This window comes from Dryobates pubescens, chromosome 8 (genome assembly GCF_014839835.1).
Source record: "Dryobates pubescens isolate bDryPub1 chromosome 8, bDryPub1.pri, whole genome shotgun sequence".
In the NCBI taxonomy this organism is placed as follows: Eukaryota; Metazoa; Chordata; class Aves; order Piciformes; family Picidae; genus Dryobates; species Dryobates pubescens.
The window spans coordinates 22,485,178-22,506,059 of NC_071619.1; the positions used below are offsets into that span (position 1 = coordinate 22,485,178).

A 20,882-nucleotide genomic window follows, 5' to 3' on the forward strand; every position below is an offset into this window, starting at 1 on the left:
CGAGTCATAGCCTGATTTGTGCATGCCTGCTGCTGACCTTTATTAATCAACATAAAAAAACAACAAAAAACAACAACTCCTCAACAACAAAAATAAACCAACAACAAAAAAAATTCCCCCCAAACCTGCTTATTGAGAAGGGGAGGAAGAAGCAGGTTTTTAAAGCACTGAAGAAAATTGTGAAGTTTCACTACATTCCAGAATAAGTGAAAAATAGCTTGATTCCAGAAATTACAATCCCGTCAGGGCATCATATTGCTTAGGTCAGTAGTGTGTACTGGAAGCTGTGTGCAAGCAGTACTTGAGTATCAGGAGTCTTGAAACCTACCCCTTAAAGTCAATTCAGAGAGGTGTCTTTAGGCAACATGGGCCAGAAAACTAACTTACCCGGCTAGTGAAAAAAGCAGCATGGAAAGTAAAAAATAAGAAAGATGGAAATCACAAGTAAATAATCAAGATATACACATAAACTAACAAGGACACTCTGTTACTGCTTCCCACTGGGGGTGGGAGGAAGAAGTCACGATTTCAGGCTTAAGTATTGTGTAAGGAGGGTGGTATTTGTCTGATACGGTATCATCCTCAGATAATCTTTTAGAACACAGGCCTTCCATCTATCCTTATATCTCCAGAAAATTACCTGTTGTGGTACAGAAAAAACATCTGGTCCATCCTTCCTGTTCAAGCAGGACCACTTAGAGACAGTTGTCCAGCATTTAACGTCAGCAGGGCATTTAACTTCAAAATTATAAATATCAAATGACTGATTGCACCATACAAAGTGGCACCTTTTTCTTTCTTCCTCTGCAAGGGAGTATTTATTCTGTGTTCTTTTGCTCTCCTTTATCATGAGCATTCAAGCAAGAGACTGGCCAGTGACTGTCATATAGCTATGTTATTGGTAACACTGTTGTTCCGTGCCTGGCAGTCCAGGCACCGAATCTCCATAAATAATTATTCTGATGTCAGAGATGCAGGATTGTAGTTCCATTCAGAGAATCTGCTGGGCACAGGGAGTGGACAGATGAAGGATGCATCTATTTACACACAGAAATCTTTGCCATTAGCCACAAGCAAAGAAAGAAATACAGAGAAAGAATGACAATGTAAGAAGGATTTGTTCCTTTGTGGGGAAGAAGCTACAGCTGAAGCACAACGGTGGGATGGAGAGATTACAGCAGTTTGTATTGTGTCTCTTCTGAAAATCAGCACTGAGTATCTGCCCCATTAAAACCATCTATTTTACATGCACAGCATGAACTTTACTAACACATGGGAAAGAAAAGTAAGAAAGCAGAAGGTAAAAGAAAATGTTGTCATCTAAACCTATTTTGAATGGTGAGGCAAACAAGACAAACCTGGGAAGTGCAATGACCTGCCATTCTGCATTTTTATTTGCATATAGATACAAAAATAGAAGCACATAGACCTATTGTGAAGGCAGACAGACCTATGGGGAATAGTTTCTTCTCCAAAGTTGCTCCCCTGCTGCTACACAGGTGGAAAAACTGACTTATATTCAACCAAAAAAAGCAAACAAACAAACAAACAACAACAACAAAAAGGCTTGTATGACATCACAGTAATCAGGATAGACTAGCTCTAAACTCTTCTGAGTCACATTGCTTTCCTCCTATACTAGGACTATGACATTGCTGAAGACTGACAGAACCCAGCCTATCTACAGTTGTTTCCTGTACAGAATCTGCCGGGGGGGGAGAGAGGGAAAAAAGGGGGGGGAAAAGAGCGGGGGGGGAAAAGAGAGGGGGGGGAAAAGAGAGGGGGGGGAAAAGAGAGGGGGGGGAAAAGAGAGGGGGGGGAAAAGAGAGGGGGGGGAAAAGAGAGGGGGGGGAAAAGAGAGGGGGGGGAAAAGAGAGGGGGGGGAAAAGAGAGGGGGGGGAAAAGAGAGGGGGGGGAAAAGAGAGGGGGGGGAAAAGAGAGGGGGGGGAAAAGAGAGGGGGGGGAAAAGAGAGGGGGGGGAAAAGAGAGGGGGGGGAAAAGAGAGGGGGGGGAAAAGAGAGGGGGGGGAAAAGAGAGGGGGGGGAAAAGAGAGGGGGGGGAAAAGAGAGGGGGGGGAAAAGAGAGGGGGGGGAAAAGAGAGGGGGGGGAAAAGAGAGGGGGGGGAAAAGAGAGGGGGGGGAAAAGGGGGAAAGGGGGGAAAAGGGAGGGGGGGGAAAAGGGGGAAAGGGGGGGGAAAAGGGGGAAAGGGGGGGGAAAAGGGGGAAAGGGGGGGGAAAAGGGGGAAAGGGGGGGGAAAAGGGGGAAAGGGGGGGGAAAAGGGGGAAAGGGGGGGGAAAAGGGGGAAAGGGGGGGGAAAAGGGGGAAAGGGGGGGGAAAAGGGGGAAAGGGGGGGGAAAAGGGGGAAAGGGGGGGGAAAAGGGGGAAAGGGGGGGGAAAAGGGGGAAAGGGGGGGAAAAGGGGGAAAGGGGGGGGAAAAGGGGGAAAGGGGGGGGAAAAGGGGGAAAGGGGGGGAAAAGGGGGAAAGGGGGGGAAAAGGGGGAAAGGGGGGGGAAAAGGGGGAAAGGGGGGGGAAAAGGGGGAAAGGGGGGGGAAAAGGGGGAAAGGGGGGGGAAAAGGGGGAAAGGGGGGGGAAAAGGGGGAAAGGGGGGGGAAAAGGGGGAAAGGGGGGGGAAAAGGGGGAAAGGGGGGGGAAAAGGGGGAAAGGGGGGGGAAAAGGGGGAAAGGGGGGGGAAAAGGGGGAAAGGGGGGGAAAAGGGGGAAAGGGGGGGGAAAAGGGGGAAAGGGGGGGGAAAAGGGGGAAAGGGGGGGGAAAAGGGGGAAAGGGGGGGGAAAAGGGGGAAAGGGGGGGGAAAAGGGGGAAAGGGGGGGGAAAGGGGGAAAGGGGGGGGAAAAGGGGGAAAGGGGGGGGAAAAGGGGGAAAGGGGGGGGAAAAGGGGAAAGGGGGGGGAAAGGGGAAAGGGGGGGGAAAAAGGGGAAAGGGGGGGGAAAAGGGGGAAAGGGGGGGAAAAGGGGGAAAGGGGGGGAAAGGGGGAAAGGGGGGGAAAAAGGGGGAAAGGGGGGGAAAGGGGGAAAGGGGGGGAACAAGGGGGAAAGGGGGGGAAAAAAGGGGAAAGGGGGGAAAAAGGGGGAAAGGGGGAAAAAAGGGGAAAGGGGGAAAAAAGGGGAAAGGGGGAAAAAAGGGGAAAGGGGGGAAAAAGGGGAAAGGGGGGAAAAAGGGGAAAGGGGGGAAAAAGGGGAAAGGGGGGAAAAAAGGGGAAAGGGGGAAAAAAGGGGAAGGGGGGGGAAAAAGGGGAAAGGGGGGGAAAAAGGGGAAAGGCCTCTGAGATCATCAAGTCCAACCCATCACCCGGCTACAACCTCCCTTCAGGTAGTTGTAGCTGTTCATCTGTTCTGCTGCTCTTCATGCAGCATGGTATAGCATGCATTTACACAGTGATAAAATGACATTCCCTGTTCCTTTCCAAATCTTAATATCATGCTTTATTTCTTCGAGACTGAACCCATGTGTTCCTAGAACTGCTTTTTAAGAACAATCACCTTAGTGCTATTTAAAAATAGTCCTCAGACCAGAGTCTTTTCTGAAAAACAAGTGCATTGCTATATACATCATTAAAATTTAGCTGCAGATTTCCAGCAGAAAAGTCTGGCTAACGTTAATGCTGGGGAAAATTTGAACCCACCACAGTCAGCTTCACAAATTAACTCTGAAACCCAGGACAGCTGTAAAACATATAGAACCCTATCAGTATCAGAACCCTGATTTACTTGGAAGTATTTCAGAAAAAGATCATTAAAATATGACTGCTGGCAACAGAAACCACCTCCAACAACAGCTAGGGTGACTAAGGTTGGAAAGAAAAGATGAAATACATGAGTATATCCTTCTCTAGTTGCTTTCATGAACTATCAAGTTCAAAGACTACAAATGAAAGACAGTATTCTCTCTCCTAGTTAGAAGGTACACTCTGTTCCCTTATCTGGGCTTGATTTGTGTCCCAAATATTTTTCTTGTTTCTTCTGAAGGGTCAAGTGTCTAAATGTGTTCCTCAGCTGTTTGATGAACAGAAGCAAGGTAGACCAGAAATAAAAATTCAGTAAATATTAATGAAAAAACATGTTTTGCACTCAGAAATAATAAAATAGAACCCTTTCTCAGCTTTGTGAAGAAGGTCCATGTGAGGGGGGAAATGAAAACATTCCTTCATATGTGTGTGTGTGTGTGTACATACAGCTATCAGTGTTGAACAGATTATATTGCAAAGCTTACATTGTCTCTAAACAATGAGCTATTTGCTTTTTGTCACTGATGCATTAATTTTGCAGACTAAACTTAGGCTTTCCACTGCACAGAATTACCCATGTGAAAATGTATTCCAGTGAGATGGGGATAATAAACTGGGGGGAAGTGGTATGTGAATTCATAAAACACTGACAAGGCAGTAATTGTTGGGATTCTATTCAAAGAAGTTATAGGGAACTGGCAGGCAGCTTCAGTGACAATGGTCTGTTGTCCAACAAATCAGTCACTATTAAAATAATCTGACTGCAACTTTGCAGTGACTTGCAAACTATTAAGATACATTGGTTATTAAGAAAGTAAGTTTTGCTACTGGTATTAGATCACATTAAAAATATCCTCTTTTTCAGAACAAGAGACAAGGGAGGAAAAAAATGGCTGGGGGGGGCAGGGGGAGGGAAGTGATACCTGTTAATAACAAGTCCATAACCAGACTACAAAACAAACAGGCCAGCTTCAAACAAAGAATCTCCCTGGCAGTTAATGGATTAAATATCTAACTCACTTTAATCACTTGGATTGAAATGAAGGAGAATCTAGATCACGAGTCTGGTTTAACAGTAGGTCATTTAATTGATCACTGCACATACCAAAGGCACAAAACACTTCCAAGGACGGGCCTTTCAGGTGAAACACACAAATCAGGATTTAGTAGGAGTTCCCATATTCTAATGTATGAACAAAATAGAGTTGGAAAGTGTTCAGTTCTGACTCATATATGGGAATAATGGATGTCTCGGAAGTTACATGCCAAGTTCTAAGTTAAGTGTTGAGAAACAAGAATCCCACACTTGTATGAGATACTATGCCATGGAAATGAGTAAAACTGAAAACAGAGGCCAGCGTGCAAGACCTGTCTTCACAAAATCAGCTACAGATCTGAAAACACATCTGTAGCTTGCCAGTGGTCACTGTTAACACAAAAGTTCTCTTCACGATGGCAAACACTAGCTGTTTACCTGCCCACCTTTACTTCCCAAATTGTAAAAGGGCAGTGCACCAGGCAGTGCATTAAGAGAATTACAAAAATTGGAAAGACAACCAAAAAACCCCAAAACAAAACCATATATGTCTAAGTGTAATTTTCCATTTTAAAATCAGGAATATGGAACTAGAAAGGACCACCTGCATCTTCTCTTATCGCAGGCATCGCTTCATCCTATTATTTCACAAACTTTTTGAACTTCTTTGGAAGGCTCTTTTTTCATTCTTGTCCCCAAACTGTAGGAACTTTTTTCTTCCTGTTCCCAGCCCAAATTTATTCATAGCCAATTAAATCATACCATTCCTTCAGGCAATAGCATTCCAGTGTGATCTTGATAAAAATCAAACTAACATGTCACAGTTACCTGTATTTTCAGCAAATAGTTCTTGTTCCTGCACGCTGGAGTTAAAAGTTCAACTCAGTGACTACAACAGCCATCTACCCACATCCTTAGACAACTGACTTGCCTGGTGCTGTCAGGGAAGTCTACAGATGCTCAACACAACACTGGAACTTTAAATATGCAAGAATCTTCATTCCCTATGCAAGCAAATGACTTTTACATGGATTATACAAACAAAGTCTATTATGAAAGCAAAGATGATGAAAACTGACAGTTAATACAACTATTCCAAGATCATCCTGCTGTTGGAGGTATCCTGTCCACATTTCTTTCAATAACTTGGTTTTCCTAAAGACTGTAAAAACAAGAGAGAATGAAGCAATTCATTGCAGGCAGGGTAATAAAACCGGTTAAAGCCTGCAGTCACTTCCAAAAGTTTAAAAGGCTCTGCATGGCCTTGGCTAATAATATGTTAAAGTTCTATCCTATTTTTCACTCTTGACTACAATTTTCTTATCTACATAAACATGTACATATACACATGCATATATATATATTTTATCTGCACAGACTTGTACAAGCCTAACATTGCCATTTTTATACCACTTAAATGCTCTTTGAGATACTTAGTAATCATTTAATATATCCCAATGTAACAGATTTTATTGGCAACAGCTGCAAATAACCATGACAAGGCTAAACTTGCACTCTTACAGAACAGGTATACTTCTTCCTGGTAAAGATGCATGGTCACTTCTTTGACTTTATGACCAGATGCATGGTCACTTCTTTGACTTTATGACCAGAATCCCTCAACTCTAGCAAAAGGCAACCTTTATTTTTTGTTTGTTTTTCCTCCCAGCTCCCAAAATACATGCTTATGAAGCTGATAGATCAATACTTTACTCACCAATGCTACTCAGAGAACTGCTGCTTTCAGAATCAGAAGGCATTATTGACAGCACACTGTAAGTAGACCCTAAAATTAGGGAAAAAAAGACAGCATTACTTTTTGTTGTTTTCCCCCAAATCAAGCTCATTGTTCACTTTCTTGATACTGTATATGTCAAAAACACTAAACAGAGCACAGGTCATTAATGCATAAAGACTAAGAAGAAAAGTATAATTGGAAAATTAACATTGCTCTGTGTACTGAGTAGGAAATAATTTTGGATGAAAGGGTAAAAATTAGTTCAGCAAAATACTGAACTCATCCAATGGTTACTTCAGATACGTTGAAAATAGACATTATATTTTTTGTAGTACAGAATCATAAGTGGTATCTAGAATACATATACATAGAATACATAGAATAAACCAGGATGGAAGAGACCTTCAAGATCATCGCGTCCAACCCATCAACCAATCCAACACCACCCAAGCAACTAACCCACAGCACCAAGTACCCCGTCAAGTCTTCTCCTAAAAACCTCCAGTGATGGCGACTCCACCACCTCCCCAGGCAGCCCATTCCAATGTGCAATCGCTCTTTCTGTATAGAACTTTTTTCTAACATCCAGCCTGAATCTCCCCTGGTGCAGCCTGAGACTGTGTCCTCTTGTTCTGGTACTGCTTGCCTGGGAGAAGAGACCAACATCCGTCTGTCTACAACCTCCCTTCAGGTAGTTGTAGAGAGTAATAAGGTCACCCCTGAGTCTCCTCTTCTCCAGGCTAAGCAACCCCAGCTCCCTCAGCCTCTCCTCGTAGGGCTTATGTTCCAAACCCCTCACCAGCTTTGTTGCTCTTCTCTGGACTCGTTCCAGCAAGTCAACATCCTTCCTAAACTGAGGGGCCCAGAACTGGACACAGTACTCGAGGTGCGGCCTAACCAGTGCAGTGTACAGGGGCAGAATGACCTCCCTGCTCCTGCTGGCCACACTGTTCCTGATGCAGGCCAGGATGCCATTGGCCCTCTTAGCTGCCTGGGCACACTGCAGGCTCATGTTCAGTCTACCGTCGACCAGCACCCCCAGGTCCCTCTCAGCCTGACTGCTCTCCAGCCACTCTGACCCCAGCCTGTAGCTCTGCATGGGGTTGCTGTGGCCAATGTGCAGAACCCGGCACTTGGATGTGTTAAATCTCATGCCGTTGGACTCTGCCCATCTGCCCAGCCTGTCGAGGTCCCTCTGCAGAGCCTCTCTACCCTCCAGCAGATCAACTCCTGCGCCCAGCTTGGTGTCGTCAGCAAATTTACTGATGATGGACTCGATGCCCTCGTCCAGATCATCAATAAAGATGTTAAAGAGCAAGGGGCCCAGTACTGATCCCTGGGGCACACCACTGGTGACTGGCTGCCAGCTGGATGTGGCACCATTCACCACCACTCTCTGGGCTTGGCCCTCCAGCCAGTTCCTAACCCATCGCAGTGTGCTCCCATCCAAGCCATGGGCTGACAGCTTGGCCAGGAGTTTGCTATGGGGAACGGTGTCAAAGGCCTTGCTGAGGTCCAGGTAGACTACATCCACAGGCCTCCCCACATCCACCAGGCGGGTCACCTGATCATAGAAGGAGATCAGGTTGGTCAGGCAGGACCTGCCCTTCCTAAACCCATGCTGGCTGGGCCTGATCCCTTGGCCATCCTCTAAGTGTTGCGTGATTGCACTCAGGATGACCTGCTCCATAATCTTTCCTGGCACTGAGGTCAGGCTGACAGGCCTGTAATTCCCTGGCTCATCCAACCGGCCCTGCTTGTGGATGGGTACCACATTGGCCAGCTTCCAGTCAGCTGTGACAAATCAGAATCTATTTTGGTTTCTTATCTTCTTCCATGAACCAACTTCTGTTTCACTGTGTAACTGATTTGAATTCTTATTCTCAAACTTCCTTCAGACATAAAAATGTCATATAATTGGTAAACAAAATTTGCTTTCATCCATTTGCCAATGTCAGTATTTGTCCTTAAAAGCAAGGACCTACAAAGCTATCTGCTGTTACTGACCATACTAAGTTTTTCACTTATTAATAGATCAGTAGACAGAAGCCCTTTTTATTTTAGTTAGAATTATGATAGATTTTACTTACTAGAAGAACTAGAAAAACTGGTCCTACTTCAAAACCTTTAAAACTGAACAGCTCCACCATCCCTCATTAACAGGATAAACATGTTGCAGTAAAGACAGGGAATGATTATGTGCAAAACTTATTTGAAATCTAGTCCGTTTTCAGCACTAGCCAGCATGCAAGACCTGTCTTCACGAAAGCCAACCTCCAAGAGCTGCCTTTCCTATAGTCCTCATTATGTCTTATACCTGTTTTTTCCAGTCTCCCTGAAATTAAGAAATAAAAGCTGAGAAACAGCCTGAGATTAAATATATTAATCTACTGTTGAAATAGATTAAAGAAAGGACAGGTTTTCTTATAAAATAAGAAAGGAATCTTACTAGGAAAAGACATGACATCTCTAACTTCCACAGTCCTAAATTACAGAAGTGTGAATTCAAAAGTAAAGCACAAAAGCCCAAAAACAACACACACAGAGAGCCAGATTTTCAGCTACTAAGTAACATGGACCCTAACTTCAATGCTGTCAATTATCTTGACAAAGGCTTCTAAATTTGATGAGTTGTATAGACAAAGGCAAAAATAAATATTTCAGGGTAAGGAAAACTCCCTCCAAGCAAATCCTTCAGTTCTATTAGTAGATTTTGAAGAAAAGTACCAGAAAAGAGACTGAATCTTGAAGCAGAGTGTTCAGTTTGACAAACCCCTGTGAAAATGTTTCAAAATGCATTGTTTATAAATCATTCTAGTTGACAGTATGGGATGTAATTTTGTTTGTTGTTCTGATTTTTAAATAAAACATATAACAAGCATGTCACTGGTACACTGGCTTCAGATGAAAAACAAACCTGCTGGGCATTTTTGCTTCTATTTCAGGCATTTTCACATAACAATTTAGATGGTGCTTGTATTTCGTTAAAGCTTATTACAAGCAAAATACTTTCTGCACTAAATAAAATCAGCCTCTTTGCATATTCTAAACTCATATGACTTGCAGTACTTCTTATAGTCTGGACTAGAAGGATTAATACAGAAAGTGCAAAAAACCCAGATAAATATATTAAATAATGTAGGACATCTTTATGACACACAAGATGTTATCAAAACTGCTTGGGACTTAAGCACAGTAACATCTTGTGCCAAGAAACGACACTTCATTACACTTAGCAACTGATTGTTAGCTGCTTTCACTTCTTATTTAAGAACGGAAAAAGATGACTCAAAATCTCATCATCTTAGCTGATCTTGCTTTTATTCATGTTCAAGAAACACTAATCCTCTCTTCTCTATTCCTTCCTGCATTAAAAGCTAGAGCCAGGACTTAAACCCAAGTTAAATTCTGCTCTCTGGCATAGATAGAAACATTTTTTGAAGATGACTTCATCAGTGGAGACACATGACTCTCCTCAGTGATGTTCTTAAAACATCAGCTTAGATTTCCAAATGCAACATCTGGTATGCCTGGCATGTTATCACAAGAAAATGTACAATGGTGAAGAGGGGAAAATCATCTGACCCATTCATAATTCCTCACTTCTAACAAAAACAAACAAGCAAAAAATCAAATTCAAACAATAACAAAAAAATCTAGTAGCATTTGTCTAGATTCCAAGGCTGCTTGTGAGTATGTTTGGCTTTGATTTGTTTATTAGATTACACAGGATATGAGTCCATTATCTGTAATGTGCGTTACCTCTGTCACCAGCAGTATCACTAAGTGACAGAAACAATAACCTGAGGACTCTACATCATTTTCTAAACATTAAAATTAATCTTTAGATATTGAACACATGCATATATTCAATTAATGCTAAAGGAGCATCATACCTGACATATTCTACTTGATCGAACTAGCAATACTTCAGCAATACCTGAAAATGCTCCAAGACAAGCATTTCCCCACTCTATAGGGGAATTAGCAGAGGGATTTAGAAATTGCTACAGTATATACACTTGAGAATCTCAAGAACCCTACTTCTTTCTATTTTCAACAATTAAAGCAAGACAAATTTCCTGACTACTGTTCTTATTAGTCAAATGACTGTCAGGCTACTTAAAAACTTGCAAATTCAGGAAAGGAACTAGATGCTTAGCTGTGGAAGTCTCCTGCAGGGACAGCAGAGCAAGTGAATTGCAGTTTGCCTCCCACTCACTGTACACACAGAAACAGTCATATATATTTTCCTTGTTAAGACAATGATGGTGGAGTGAAAAGGAAAAAAAAAAGCAAGCAATTTCCTCATCAGCAATGACAAAGCTACACTAGTACAAAATTAAGACAGAACATTTCTCTCTTCTCTCTTTTTAACACTTGAATTGTGAAACACCACGTAACATTGCACATCACCTGTACCTCAAGAAGAGGCTAATCTCAAAGTAAAGGCTCCAAATCAAATTTGCACTAAATACCTCCTTTAACAACACAGCGCAAAAGATCACTTAAAATATCTTTAATGACTAAAATATAAATTATTGAATGAATTCTGAGGGGGGGAAAAATAGAAAACAACAAAAAAACCCACACTGTGTTCAAATATCATTATGTTAAAACAAGCTTAATGTCAAGATTGCCATGGCTGCATAGAACATTCTCATCCACCTCTGCTCATGGCTGCAAGGTAAGATGTATCCAAGGGGGCTGTAGTGGCAAAACAACATACAATGATGCAGCTTTTCAAAACTCATTGTACAAATGCTTTCAGCTTGTGGGATTTTTTTTTTTAATCCAAAACACGTATTTTACTCTCAAATATTTACAAAAATATCTATATATCAAGTAAAAGAAAGCAATTTTATCTTCCAAAATTTGCTGTTTTAACTAAATGGCTGTCTATAAATAATTACTTCCTAAGACAGACACATTCAACATAAGGCCAAAAAGGCAAGTGTACTGAACTTGTTTCAGTGTGTGAAGAACCAGGGTCTAAATCAAGAAGCATTAAGTATTTTATCCCACAAGGTGGAGAGTGCTCCAGTCTTAGCTGCACAGCTCTTGGCACATCACTCACCTTTCAAGGACCGCATTAAAACCTGCAATACACAACTCCTCAGTTAAACACCTTGCCCAACTAGGAACACTTAGCTCATTGTATGACTGAGACAAGAGGGAGCATTTCTCCTGCAGACATTTATTTTGCTACACCTCCACTTTTAGGGATGATAAACAACTCTCTCTGCTCCCCTGCTGTGTATTTCCATTGTTAATTAAACTCCACTCTTCCTCCCGTCTCCCTTCCCAGCACAGTGACTGCCAGCTGACTCAGCTTCTCAGCAAATGATTTTTCTGATGGAGGTCCAATGCACCAGATGAGAGGGCAGCATGACAAACGTTTGTTTATCCACATCTCCATGCACCAAACCAAACTGACTTTGGCAGGACTCCTACTTGCTGTGGGGGAGCAAAAAAGTTTGATTAAAACTGGACATCATCCAGATTACAATGTTCCCATTGCCTTTACAACAAACAAAACTGTCCAAGGAGCTTAAGATCACATGAATCTGCCATGCTCTATCTCTGAGACTATTCTTTTCTTGGCAGCCTGTGCAACCAGGTTTGTCAGAAGCCGTAAGAATTTCTCGCAAGTTGTGTGATGTTCAAATGCTAAATTCTGACCTCAAGTCGTCAGTGGAGTATTTGTTTCCACCCATGTCATATTTATTTCATGTTTCACAGTCATCTACCTTTAAGGATAAGAGCTAAAAAAGTTATTTTTCAAACGCCCCTTTATAACAATTTCACAGAGACAGGGGCAAAAAAAGTTTATTTTCTATTTACAATGGAGAAAATACTTTACAACAACCTATTTATGAAATATTAAGATATTAGAAGTGTGGTGACTTGTGTCACCCTTTAATTCTAGGTGATTAGGAATAAACGCTTGTAAGGACTGAACACTTCACACTTATGAGTATAGGGTCAAATCATTCTCTTGTAATCTTCTCTTTGCTTCTTTATGGGAAACCTCTTTATGGATGAGAATTTGCAAAACTCGATTCACAAAGTACATGACTACAGTGCTTCTAGGATAGAAGCAATTTTTAAGAGTGCAACTACCACAAAATTCATTATCAGGAGAGCAGCTATTACCAACTGGTAACTGAAAGCAAATAGGTACAAAACCTTAAAACCGCTTAAAAAAAACCAAACCCTACACCTGAAATACCAGCCAGAAATAATACTACCTTCCAAACTTTCATTTCTTTCTTTGCAATCTTCAAAATGATTAATTTAGGTTTTGACACTCTGTGAAACCACATCAGAAGTGGCTAAACACATTTGCTGGAGCAATAGCACCAAAGATGCAGTCTTAAATTACTCCTGTCTATTACTTATTCAAAGAGCCCTGCAGCAGCCCAGGTTCTGAACCAGAAACAACTGATTTAACCTTTGTCTTCTCGCTTTGTGACTAAGACACCTTCTAACTCCGTTTTAGTGACTGCATTATGTCTTGACAAGCCATTTGTCTCCAACACTCCATTTCAGCTGAGAACAGCAGCAAATAACCATGCCCTCCTTTTACAGCCCTGAATTGCCATGAGATAGTGCAGCAAGATGGGTGATGCTTTTTTCACCAGTTATTTCAAGAACAGCAACATAACTAGCTACCATGAAAATACTGCTGTGCAAACTTGAATTACTCATACTCTGGCAAACCCCCCAACTTTAGGTTTGTAGAGCTGCACACACTGCCTTTACTGCTAACTTTCTAACAAGAGAAACATGTATTTTTGTAGGCTGACATTCAGAAGTCAGAGAAGAGAGTTACTGGCTCCAGATTCTTTAACCTCAGTATTTAGCACAGATGGGGAAGAGCTGCATTTTTCAAATCTAAGCAAAACTGCAGTGCAGGTAAGCAAAACAATTGTCACATATTTCAGCTCACGTGGACTATACAGGTGGTCCTTGCACTATTGTGGTATTACTGATGACTACACCTCATGAAAAAAAGTCCCATAAATAATTTTTATTACTTTTACTATAGCTGCTTAACAACGACAGCTAAGCTGTTCTGGGAAAACCAATTTCTATTTCACTAGTAAAAATCCCAGTGTATCAAATAATTAAATAATTTTTTTCTCACTTCTACCTATCAAGAACATCACATTTGTTTGCTAGATTATGTATGATAAGCCAACGGCAACCTCCCCAATATAATAGCGTTTTTTAAAAGGCCTCCTTCAATCTCAAATTCTGTTTCTCTTAAAGTTATATTCTTAATATACATACACATATATAATTAATTTTTGTTTATTAAAAGTAGAGAGGCAAATTCTCATTAAACCTTCCAAATTACTAGAATGCAGTAGAGGGCATTTACTAATACCTTTCTTTCTAGGAAAGGAAATTGGATAACCTAAGACCTAAATCCACTTGGCAAGCACATGCTCCTTCAGTACTCCTATCTGCATAGTGCCCAGCAAATGGCATTCTGACCATTTGCTGCATACTCCAGGTATTGTTGAAAGGCCCAAAACTTCTTCAGCTGGGCAGTGTTGTGATGGCAGTCACCAGAAAGCAGCAATCCTGAACAAGGTGCTCTTTGTCCCTACAGCCATTGATGAGATGCCATCTCCAACAGGGAACAGCTACAGATTTCTCTTCCTGTCCACACACAGCAGAGAGAGGCCACAGGCATACTACACATTACCCCACTCAGGAAGCATCCACAAACTTCACATTTTGCTTTCTGTATTGGTGCTCAAAGACCATCCCAATTCTGCCTACCCTTACACCTAGCCTGGCCCCATCTGCGTATTTTGACACTGCACAAATAAATTGTGGTAACTCAGACTCATCTAATTCTAATCTGTCCCATACCAATCTGTCCCTATTTTCATCTGTCAGACATTCAGAAAATGTCCTTTTCAAGGCTACTACTCAGACTTTTCTGGACCATTTTCTGAGTTTCATTGCCAAGTACAGGGCATCTCAGCAAATAAGTTAAGGAACTGTCCAAGTACATAGCTTTCGCTATGAATGGTCTCTCTCCACAGGAGCTCACACTTTATACCAGCTGAACCCGATACTGACTGCTGGCGTTCTCTCCAGTGGTAAATGCACAGCATGTAAACAGACACCTGGGCAGCTCCAGACACTGACGCAGAATGTCGGTCTGGACTTCTCCTAGGCCAGGTTATATCAGTCACTAAAACCCGTAGAAAAGTGAATTCAGATGTGCCACAAGTCATCTGCTACAATCCACTCCAACCCCCTCTAATGCTGGGGTACAGAATTAAGAACAAGATCAGGCTGAGTGAATTATAATTCTTCAAAGTAAAACAATTTTTATTCTGGAGGAAAAAGGGAAAGACAGATGATGCACTAAGTCACATGTCATTCTCTGAACTTGGAACCTCTTAGAATATCCTTCCCTTTCATTAAGCTTTAACAGAAATAGAATTCCCAAATAACTTGAAATCTCCTTCCCACCTTCTTTTAACCTCACACAATATTTATATTCACACCTGTTGCTCCTAGCATGCTAACCAGTTCTTAAAAGTTTGAGGAAAGACTTTTTCATTGTCCATTTTGTTATGCAGCACTCCTTCCAAGGAAAGCTAACTTTGCAAAGTTCTTAAAACACAAAACCACACCTTACATAGAAGAACAAGAGAAAAAGTAACTATAGGTATTTAAAACTGAAGACACAGACATTCAAAAGTCTAGACATCTACCAGGCAACAAGGAAAGCAAACATTAATTCCTCAAGATTAGCCTCTTAATGCATCCAGTCCTTTCATTCATTCACTGCATCTTGCCATCAGATATTTCCTCTGCAGAAGCAGCTGGGGGCATGCCTGGAACTGTGGGTGACAAGAGCATCCATCACACGTCTAACCCGGGCTTTTTTGTAGCAATTCTGATGTGCACTATGGTTCAAACTGAGTTTTTTTAGGACAAGTCATCAAGAATACACATGCACCTACAACCCATCCATAACACAGACTAAGTGCAAGAACTGAACAGCTTCAGTGATAACAGTACATTTAAAAACACGTACCTTTCCTATTCTGCAGAGACTTTTAAACAAGGAGAGTGGGATAATTAGGCACACAAGGAAGAAATCACCTCAATACAAACACACCAAGGGGTTGTGCTATTTACAGCTCAGGGAACAAAAAAAGCCATGTTCGGCCAGTCCTCTGTGTTTCCAAGCAGAGAAGTAACATACCAAAGTCCAAAGGCTTTTCTGCCCTCTCCCCATACTATCTACTCATCTAAACCTGCCTGTTCACAATTTAATCTCATAAAGTTACCTTTTACGAATATTCTGATTTCTACAGCCCTAGCATATTACAAGTATCAAACTTCTCTTTCTATCCAGAAATACAGCAGTTGGAATGCTCTTCTCAAAAAGCAAGCCCTGTTACTACTCAAGAAATAAATTAGCAATTGATCAAAGAAGTTACAGTTAGACAGTACCTCATCATATGCTGTTCTCCATATTAAATGCTATGAATAATTACAGCTTAAGACAAACTTGTAAGCCTATTGTTTCCTACAATTTACAAATTAGCTCACAAGAATTGCAAGAGATGCATCAATACCATCCTCTGAGCTCAGACTATGTTGGAGCCAATACTCAACAGATCTTTGCATTTCAAGTGGTGTTATGAGATATGACTTCTTCAAACCATGCACCTCTAGGAAAAGGTCATTTGTGTGACTTGATATGAACCTTGTGTGACCTCATTTCAACCTTAGAAAGATATGAATATTCCAACTAAGTCCTAAAATATAAACTCTTATACTGCCTTTCATGGTGTTCTTCAATATTCAGCTTTTAAGTATCCCCTCTTTTGGAAAAACAACAAAGTCCCAAAATTATTTAATTAAGGTATGTCAGAGAAGGGCCTTACATTCAACTTTGTTGTGTTTCTAAAATGGAAAAAACTATACACACTTTCATGCAGAAGAGGGTTCACATCCAAGCCTCTTCTCTGTTTACACTGATTGCTACTTGAAATGGTAATAGAAAAAGATGTATCTAAGCTAAAGCATTTAACCTAAGATTTATTGTCTTAGCTAGTTTATTTTTTTTCCCCAACATTCTACTTCATTTAAGAAAACAGAAGCAAGGAAGAATAAAACATACAGCCTTTTTACCCTTCCTACTGCTGTAGAGCAGGAAATCCTGCTGCCAGCAGTAATTTCATATTAAATACATATGCATTTATTCTGTAGTAGGAGTCCAAGACTCAAGTCTGTAAAAAGAGATACAAGTCCCTGTTACCTACAGGCTTCAGGCCCAAGCCCTGTTCAGGACATGTGCAATCACAAGAAAGGTACACAACTATGTGAATGCTACTAGCACACAAGTGATGACGACAAGAGAAAGTGACTCAAACCCCTCTCTAAAACTAAACAAATTGGAGCAAATACTCTTGTGTGAGCTGATACAGGATCTGCCCAGAAATGTACAAGTTTTCACAAAGGTAAGAGCTGAACCAGACAGATTTTGAAAACTGATACGACTTCAGAAGAGGAGTGGAGGAGGTAATGATAACAATTAAGAGTATTTGAACCACAGACTATACTTGTTCAGAAGAAAAACACACAAATAGACAGAAATCACAACTAAGCCCTCATTTAAACTACGCAATTAAGTGTGTCCTTAAGTGCTCTGTTGTACTGAGTGATTACTACAGAAGTCTGTTACATATGAACTATTTACAAAAATAATTTGTTGAAGATATCCCCGGGGTAAACTTCATGCCTCTTCTGGTTGCAGCTGTACCACCCACAGGAACTTTTCATCCCTCACCGCAGGAAGCCTTTGGCTGTGATGATGGCAGCTAGAGCCTGATAACCTCCTCCACTGGCACAGGCACTGCCAGAACATGTGTGAGCAGACCTCTCCCTAACACACACTGAGAATAACACAGGAAAATGTTTCTTAGGCTTCCTAATGGCAGAAGTAACACAGCAAAAAGCCATCCTCCGCTATGTATCACAGTGGTCATGCATGCAAATGCTCACTCCACCTGTGAGCTAAGAGCAGAGAATGTTGGAAAACACAGAACTCATCTGGAAGCAATTATGGGACACATTCCTTTCCCTCTTTTTGCCTCTTCTCTGCAGGATGTGAGTGCTGCTACTTTCCTTCCCTCACAGTCATGGCAGGGCAAGGAAGAGACCCACGTCCTCAGCCTCTGCTGTGGCTTGACAGTAGTGAGGCAACCCTGCATGGCCATGTGGTACTTGGCAGTGCTGAAGTTTTCTTTCTTAGACATAAATGTTCCTCGGGGCTCCTCCTTCTGGCTTCATCTTCCATGTAATTCCTTGATAACAGACCCTGTTTGGAGATCAAGCCCATTTTACAGTCTACAGAGGATCTTTCCTACATGGCAAAGGTATCAACATGCTAGATGAGCCTTTTAACTTTCTGAAAATTATTATTTTGGGAGAAAGCAACTGCAACTGCAGCACATCACAGTGGCAAATTACTTTAAAATGACCTTTTAAACCAGTAGGTCTGGGTTAGCAAGCAAGTAACTGCAGTGAGCACAAAAAATAACTGGGAACTTGAGGTACCACAGACATCCGGGTAGGTCTTAGTAACGGGAGGATTTTTCTATGCCAAACATTCACCATTAGTTCAACTATAATAAGGGGAAATAAAGACCTGTAATGCAGGCAGCCCAGTGCTATCAGCTCCATCAATTCTGGTAAAGGTTTTAAAGCTGACTGCTCTGATGATAAATCTAAGACAGACTGAAATCACACTCTTACCAGGAAGCGTAATATTAGCATTAGATGACAGCACACAAGGAGTTCAGTGGAGTGCTGCAGACCTCCCTGGAGTCTGTGGAAGAGATGCAGGCTAAAACTTCAGCAAATGCACCTGATGTCCAGCATGCTACTCCAAATGCAAAACAGTGTCCTGGTCCACTAAGACAGTTACAAAAGACAAGACAAAAAACTCCAAGGCTACAACACTGGAGAAGTAGAACACGACATATTGGACAGCACAAGTCAGAGCTGTTGAGAAGAGAAACAGTAACTTCCCACCAAGAGAGCTGACTGAGTCAATAAACAAGCCACAGATTCACAGAACGTCAGGAGTTGGAAGGGACTTCGAAAGACCATCCAGTCCAACACCCCTGCCACAGCAGGATCACCTAAAGTAGCTCAAGACCTGTTGTGCTTGTGAAGTCACCTGCCTGTCACATTGGTGTTTCCCCCTCAACCTTCTCTCACCTACATCTGTTGGAGATGAGGATGCTGCCTTCCCATCAGCACCATTTGTTAGGTATGAAGGTTGAGGAAGGCCAGTGTTAACATTCAGGTTCAGCCACTGGAGCCAGCAAGCTTAAATAAGCATGCCAGGTGGTCTGAGATAGCAGACAGACTACATAACACTTAGCAATCTCTTAATTTATCCACATAAATACCCACATTTTACTCTTTGCATATCATCAGCGGAAGAGGCAGTAAAAGTAATGCCTCCATAGGCAGCCTTGAAACAGGCTTTATTGTGTAGATTTAACAGGTTTTAAGGCTACCTCTTCATTTTAAGCCTTTAGTGAACCACCCTTCTTTATACCTTCCTCTTTCAACAGGTTCTGAAATACTGGGGATGTTTCTAAAGAACACTGTGCCACCGAGAGCAGCTGCCATCGGGATCAAGGGCTTCACTTAATGTCCCATTCCAGCAGTAGCCATGAGAGCATCAGGGGACAGAAACAGCAGAAAACTGCTACACTGGGGAAAAAAAAAAAAAAAAAAGAAGAAGAAAAAAACCCCCACAACACCAAAAAACCCACAAGCAACCAATCAACAAAAACATAACCATTGCAACACACACACACACACAGAGCTTTCAGTGACATGCGGTTAAGCACTGATTAAATCATAATCCAACCCATTTAATTCCTATACAGTAAGAGAAGACTTCCTTTCAAAAAAAAAAAAAACCAGATTGAGATGAATTAGCATGCTACTGTAACAACAAAAACATCTTCCAAATACATTAAAATTAAGAGCAAATTCAACACAAAAAAAGTGTTTAGGAAATTATTACATAAACACAAGTTGAGACCAATCACTCTTTAGAAGCACAGGATTAAAATCTACCTGGTCATGATTTACAGCAATCTTTGATACTGCAACCTTTTTCCTACAACACATTTAACCATTTTGTTTATTCCTGCACTGTACTCTATCATCTCCTATTGTTACAGAGTTATTTTGATTCTATATTTCCAGAAGATAAATCAAGAATATGCAAAGCATTTCAATTATAAACTACTAAGTTACACTCATTTACTTCATTTTTCCCACATCTGTCTGTTATGTTGCTGCAGTATTTTAATGTTAAGAATATACAATTTAAAAGAAAATAAAAAAAAACACAAAGCAAAGCAAAAACAACAACAAACAAAAAGAAACAAACAAAAACCCCCACAAAAATCCCACCCACAATTAAAAAACAGGAAGCAATTGTGTGACATTCAGTATATAAAATCATATAGAACACCAGAGCTCAGATTAACAGTTTCTTCTTTTCCAATCATGCTACAAACCACAACTTCCTCAGAGGAAATACTCTGTCTTCTCTGTTTGGGTAATACCTTCCAAAAAATGACATTTTGAGTACATCAGAATATTTGTCAGAAACAAGTGTGAATTTTAGTTTTGTTACATTAGGAAGTGGTTGATGTTTCACTATCTGTAATGCAACAAATCCCCAAAGGGTTTTAATTTGTATGAAAGCATACAACCATCACTTCAGAGAAAATTTAAATTCAGTGACTGAAAAGAATGTTGGTAGCCTGTAGCTCTTTATATCATTTTTCTCCCTTCCTGTGCTACACTTTGTCCTACTGGGAAAACAAATCCTGCAACTTTCCACTCGAAGGGCTAAATTTGCATAATAATTAGTCATGCATATGTTGGTTCTGTTTTACTTAAAATGAAGAGAGGCTTCCAGAGGTATTTAATAAATCAGTGCTTTTAAAAAAAGCCACAGAATGGAGATAATTGATGGGGAGGGGGATAAATCCAGGCTACTGTAGATATCCCTTAAATAAGAGAGAAAAAAACCCACACCCTCATCAAACTTGTTTGTAACTATTTAAGTCTTCACAGACTTTCTTATTTCCAGACTTTTATGATCAAGGCTTAACTTAGATAACCTATATGTGACTATCCTTGGTATGAAGACAATGGGATAAGCCAGCAAGAATTAATCCTGAGAGCACTGTTATTTTTCAGCACATTCTCTGTATGTATCTGGTAATGGATCCTGAAAGGTATGCATTTGGAGACTGGCCATATTATTTTTCATTATCAT

General features: G+C 41.1%; 1 protein-coding gene across 6 annotated transcripts in view; it reads right to left on the bottom strand.

Moving 5' to 3' along the window:
- Positions 1 to 20,882, bottom strand: part of DLG5 (discs large MAGUK scaffold protein 5) — a 103,225-nt gene that overhangs the window by 57,582 nt on the left and 24,761 nt on the right. For 4 of the 6 annotated variants that reach the window (XM_054163241.1, XM_054163238.1, XM_054163240.1 and 1 more), the window contains exon 2: positions 6,497 to 6,565. The exons of the other annotated variants lie outside the window; for them this stretch is intronic. In XM_054163241.1, coding sequence (XP_054019216.1) covers positions 6,497 to 6,565 — 69 coding nt within the window. The remainder of the gene's footprint in view (positions 1 to 6,496; positions 6,566 to 20,882) is intronic. 6 annotated transcript variants of the gene reach the window in all.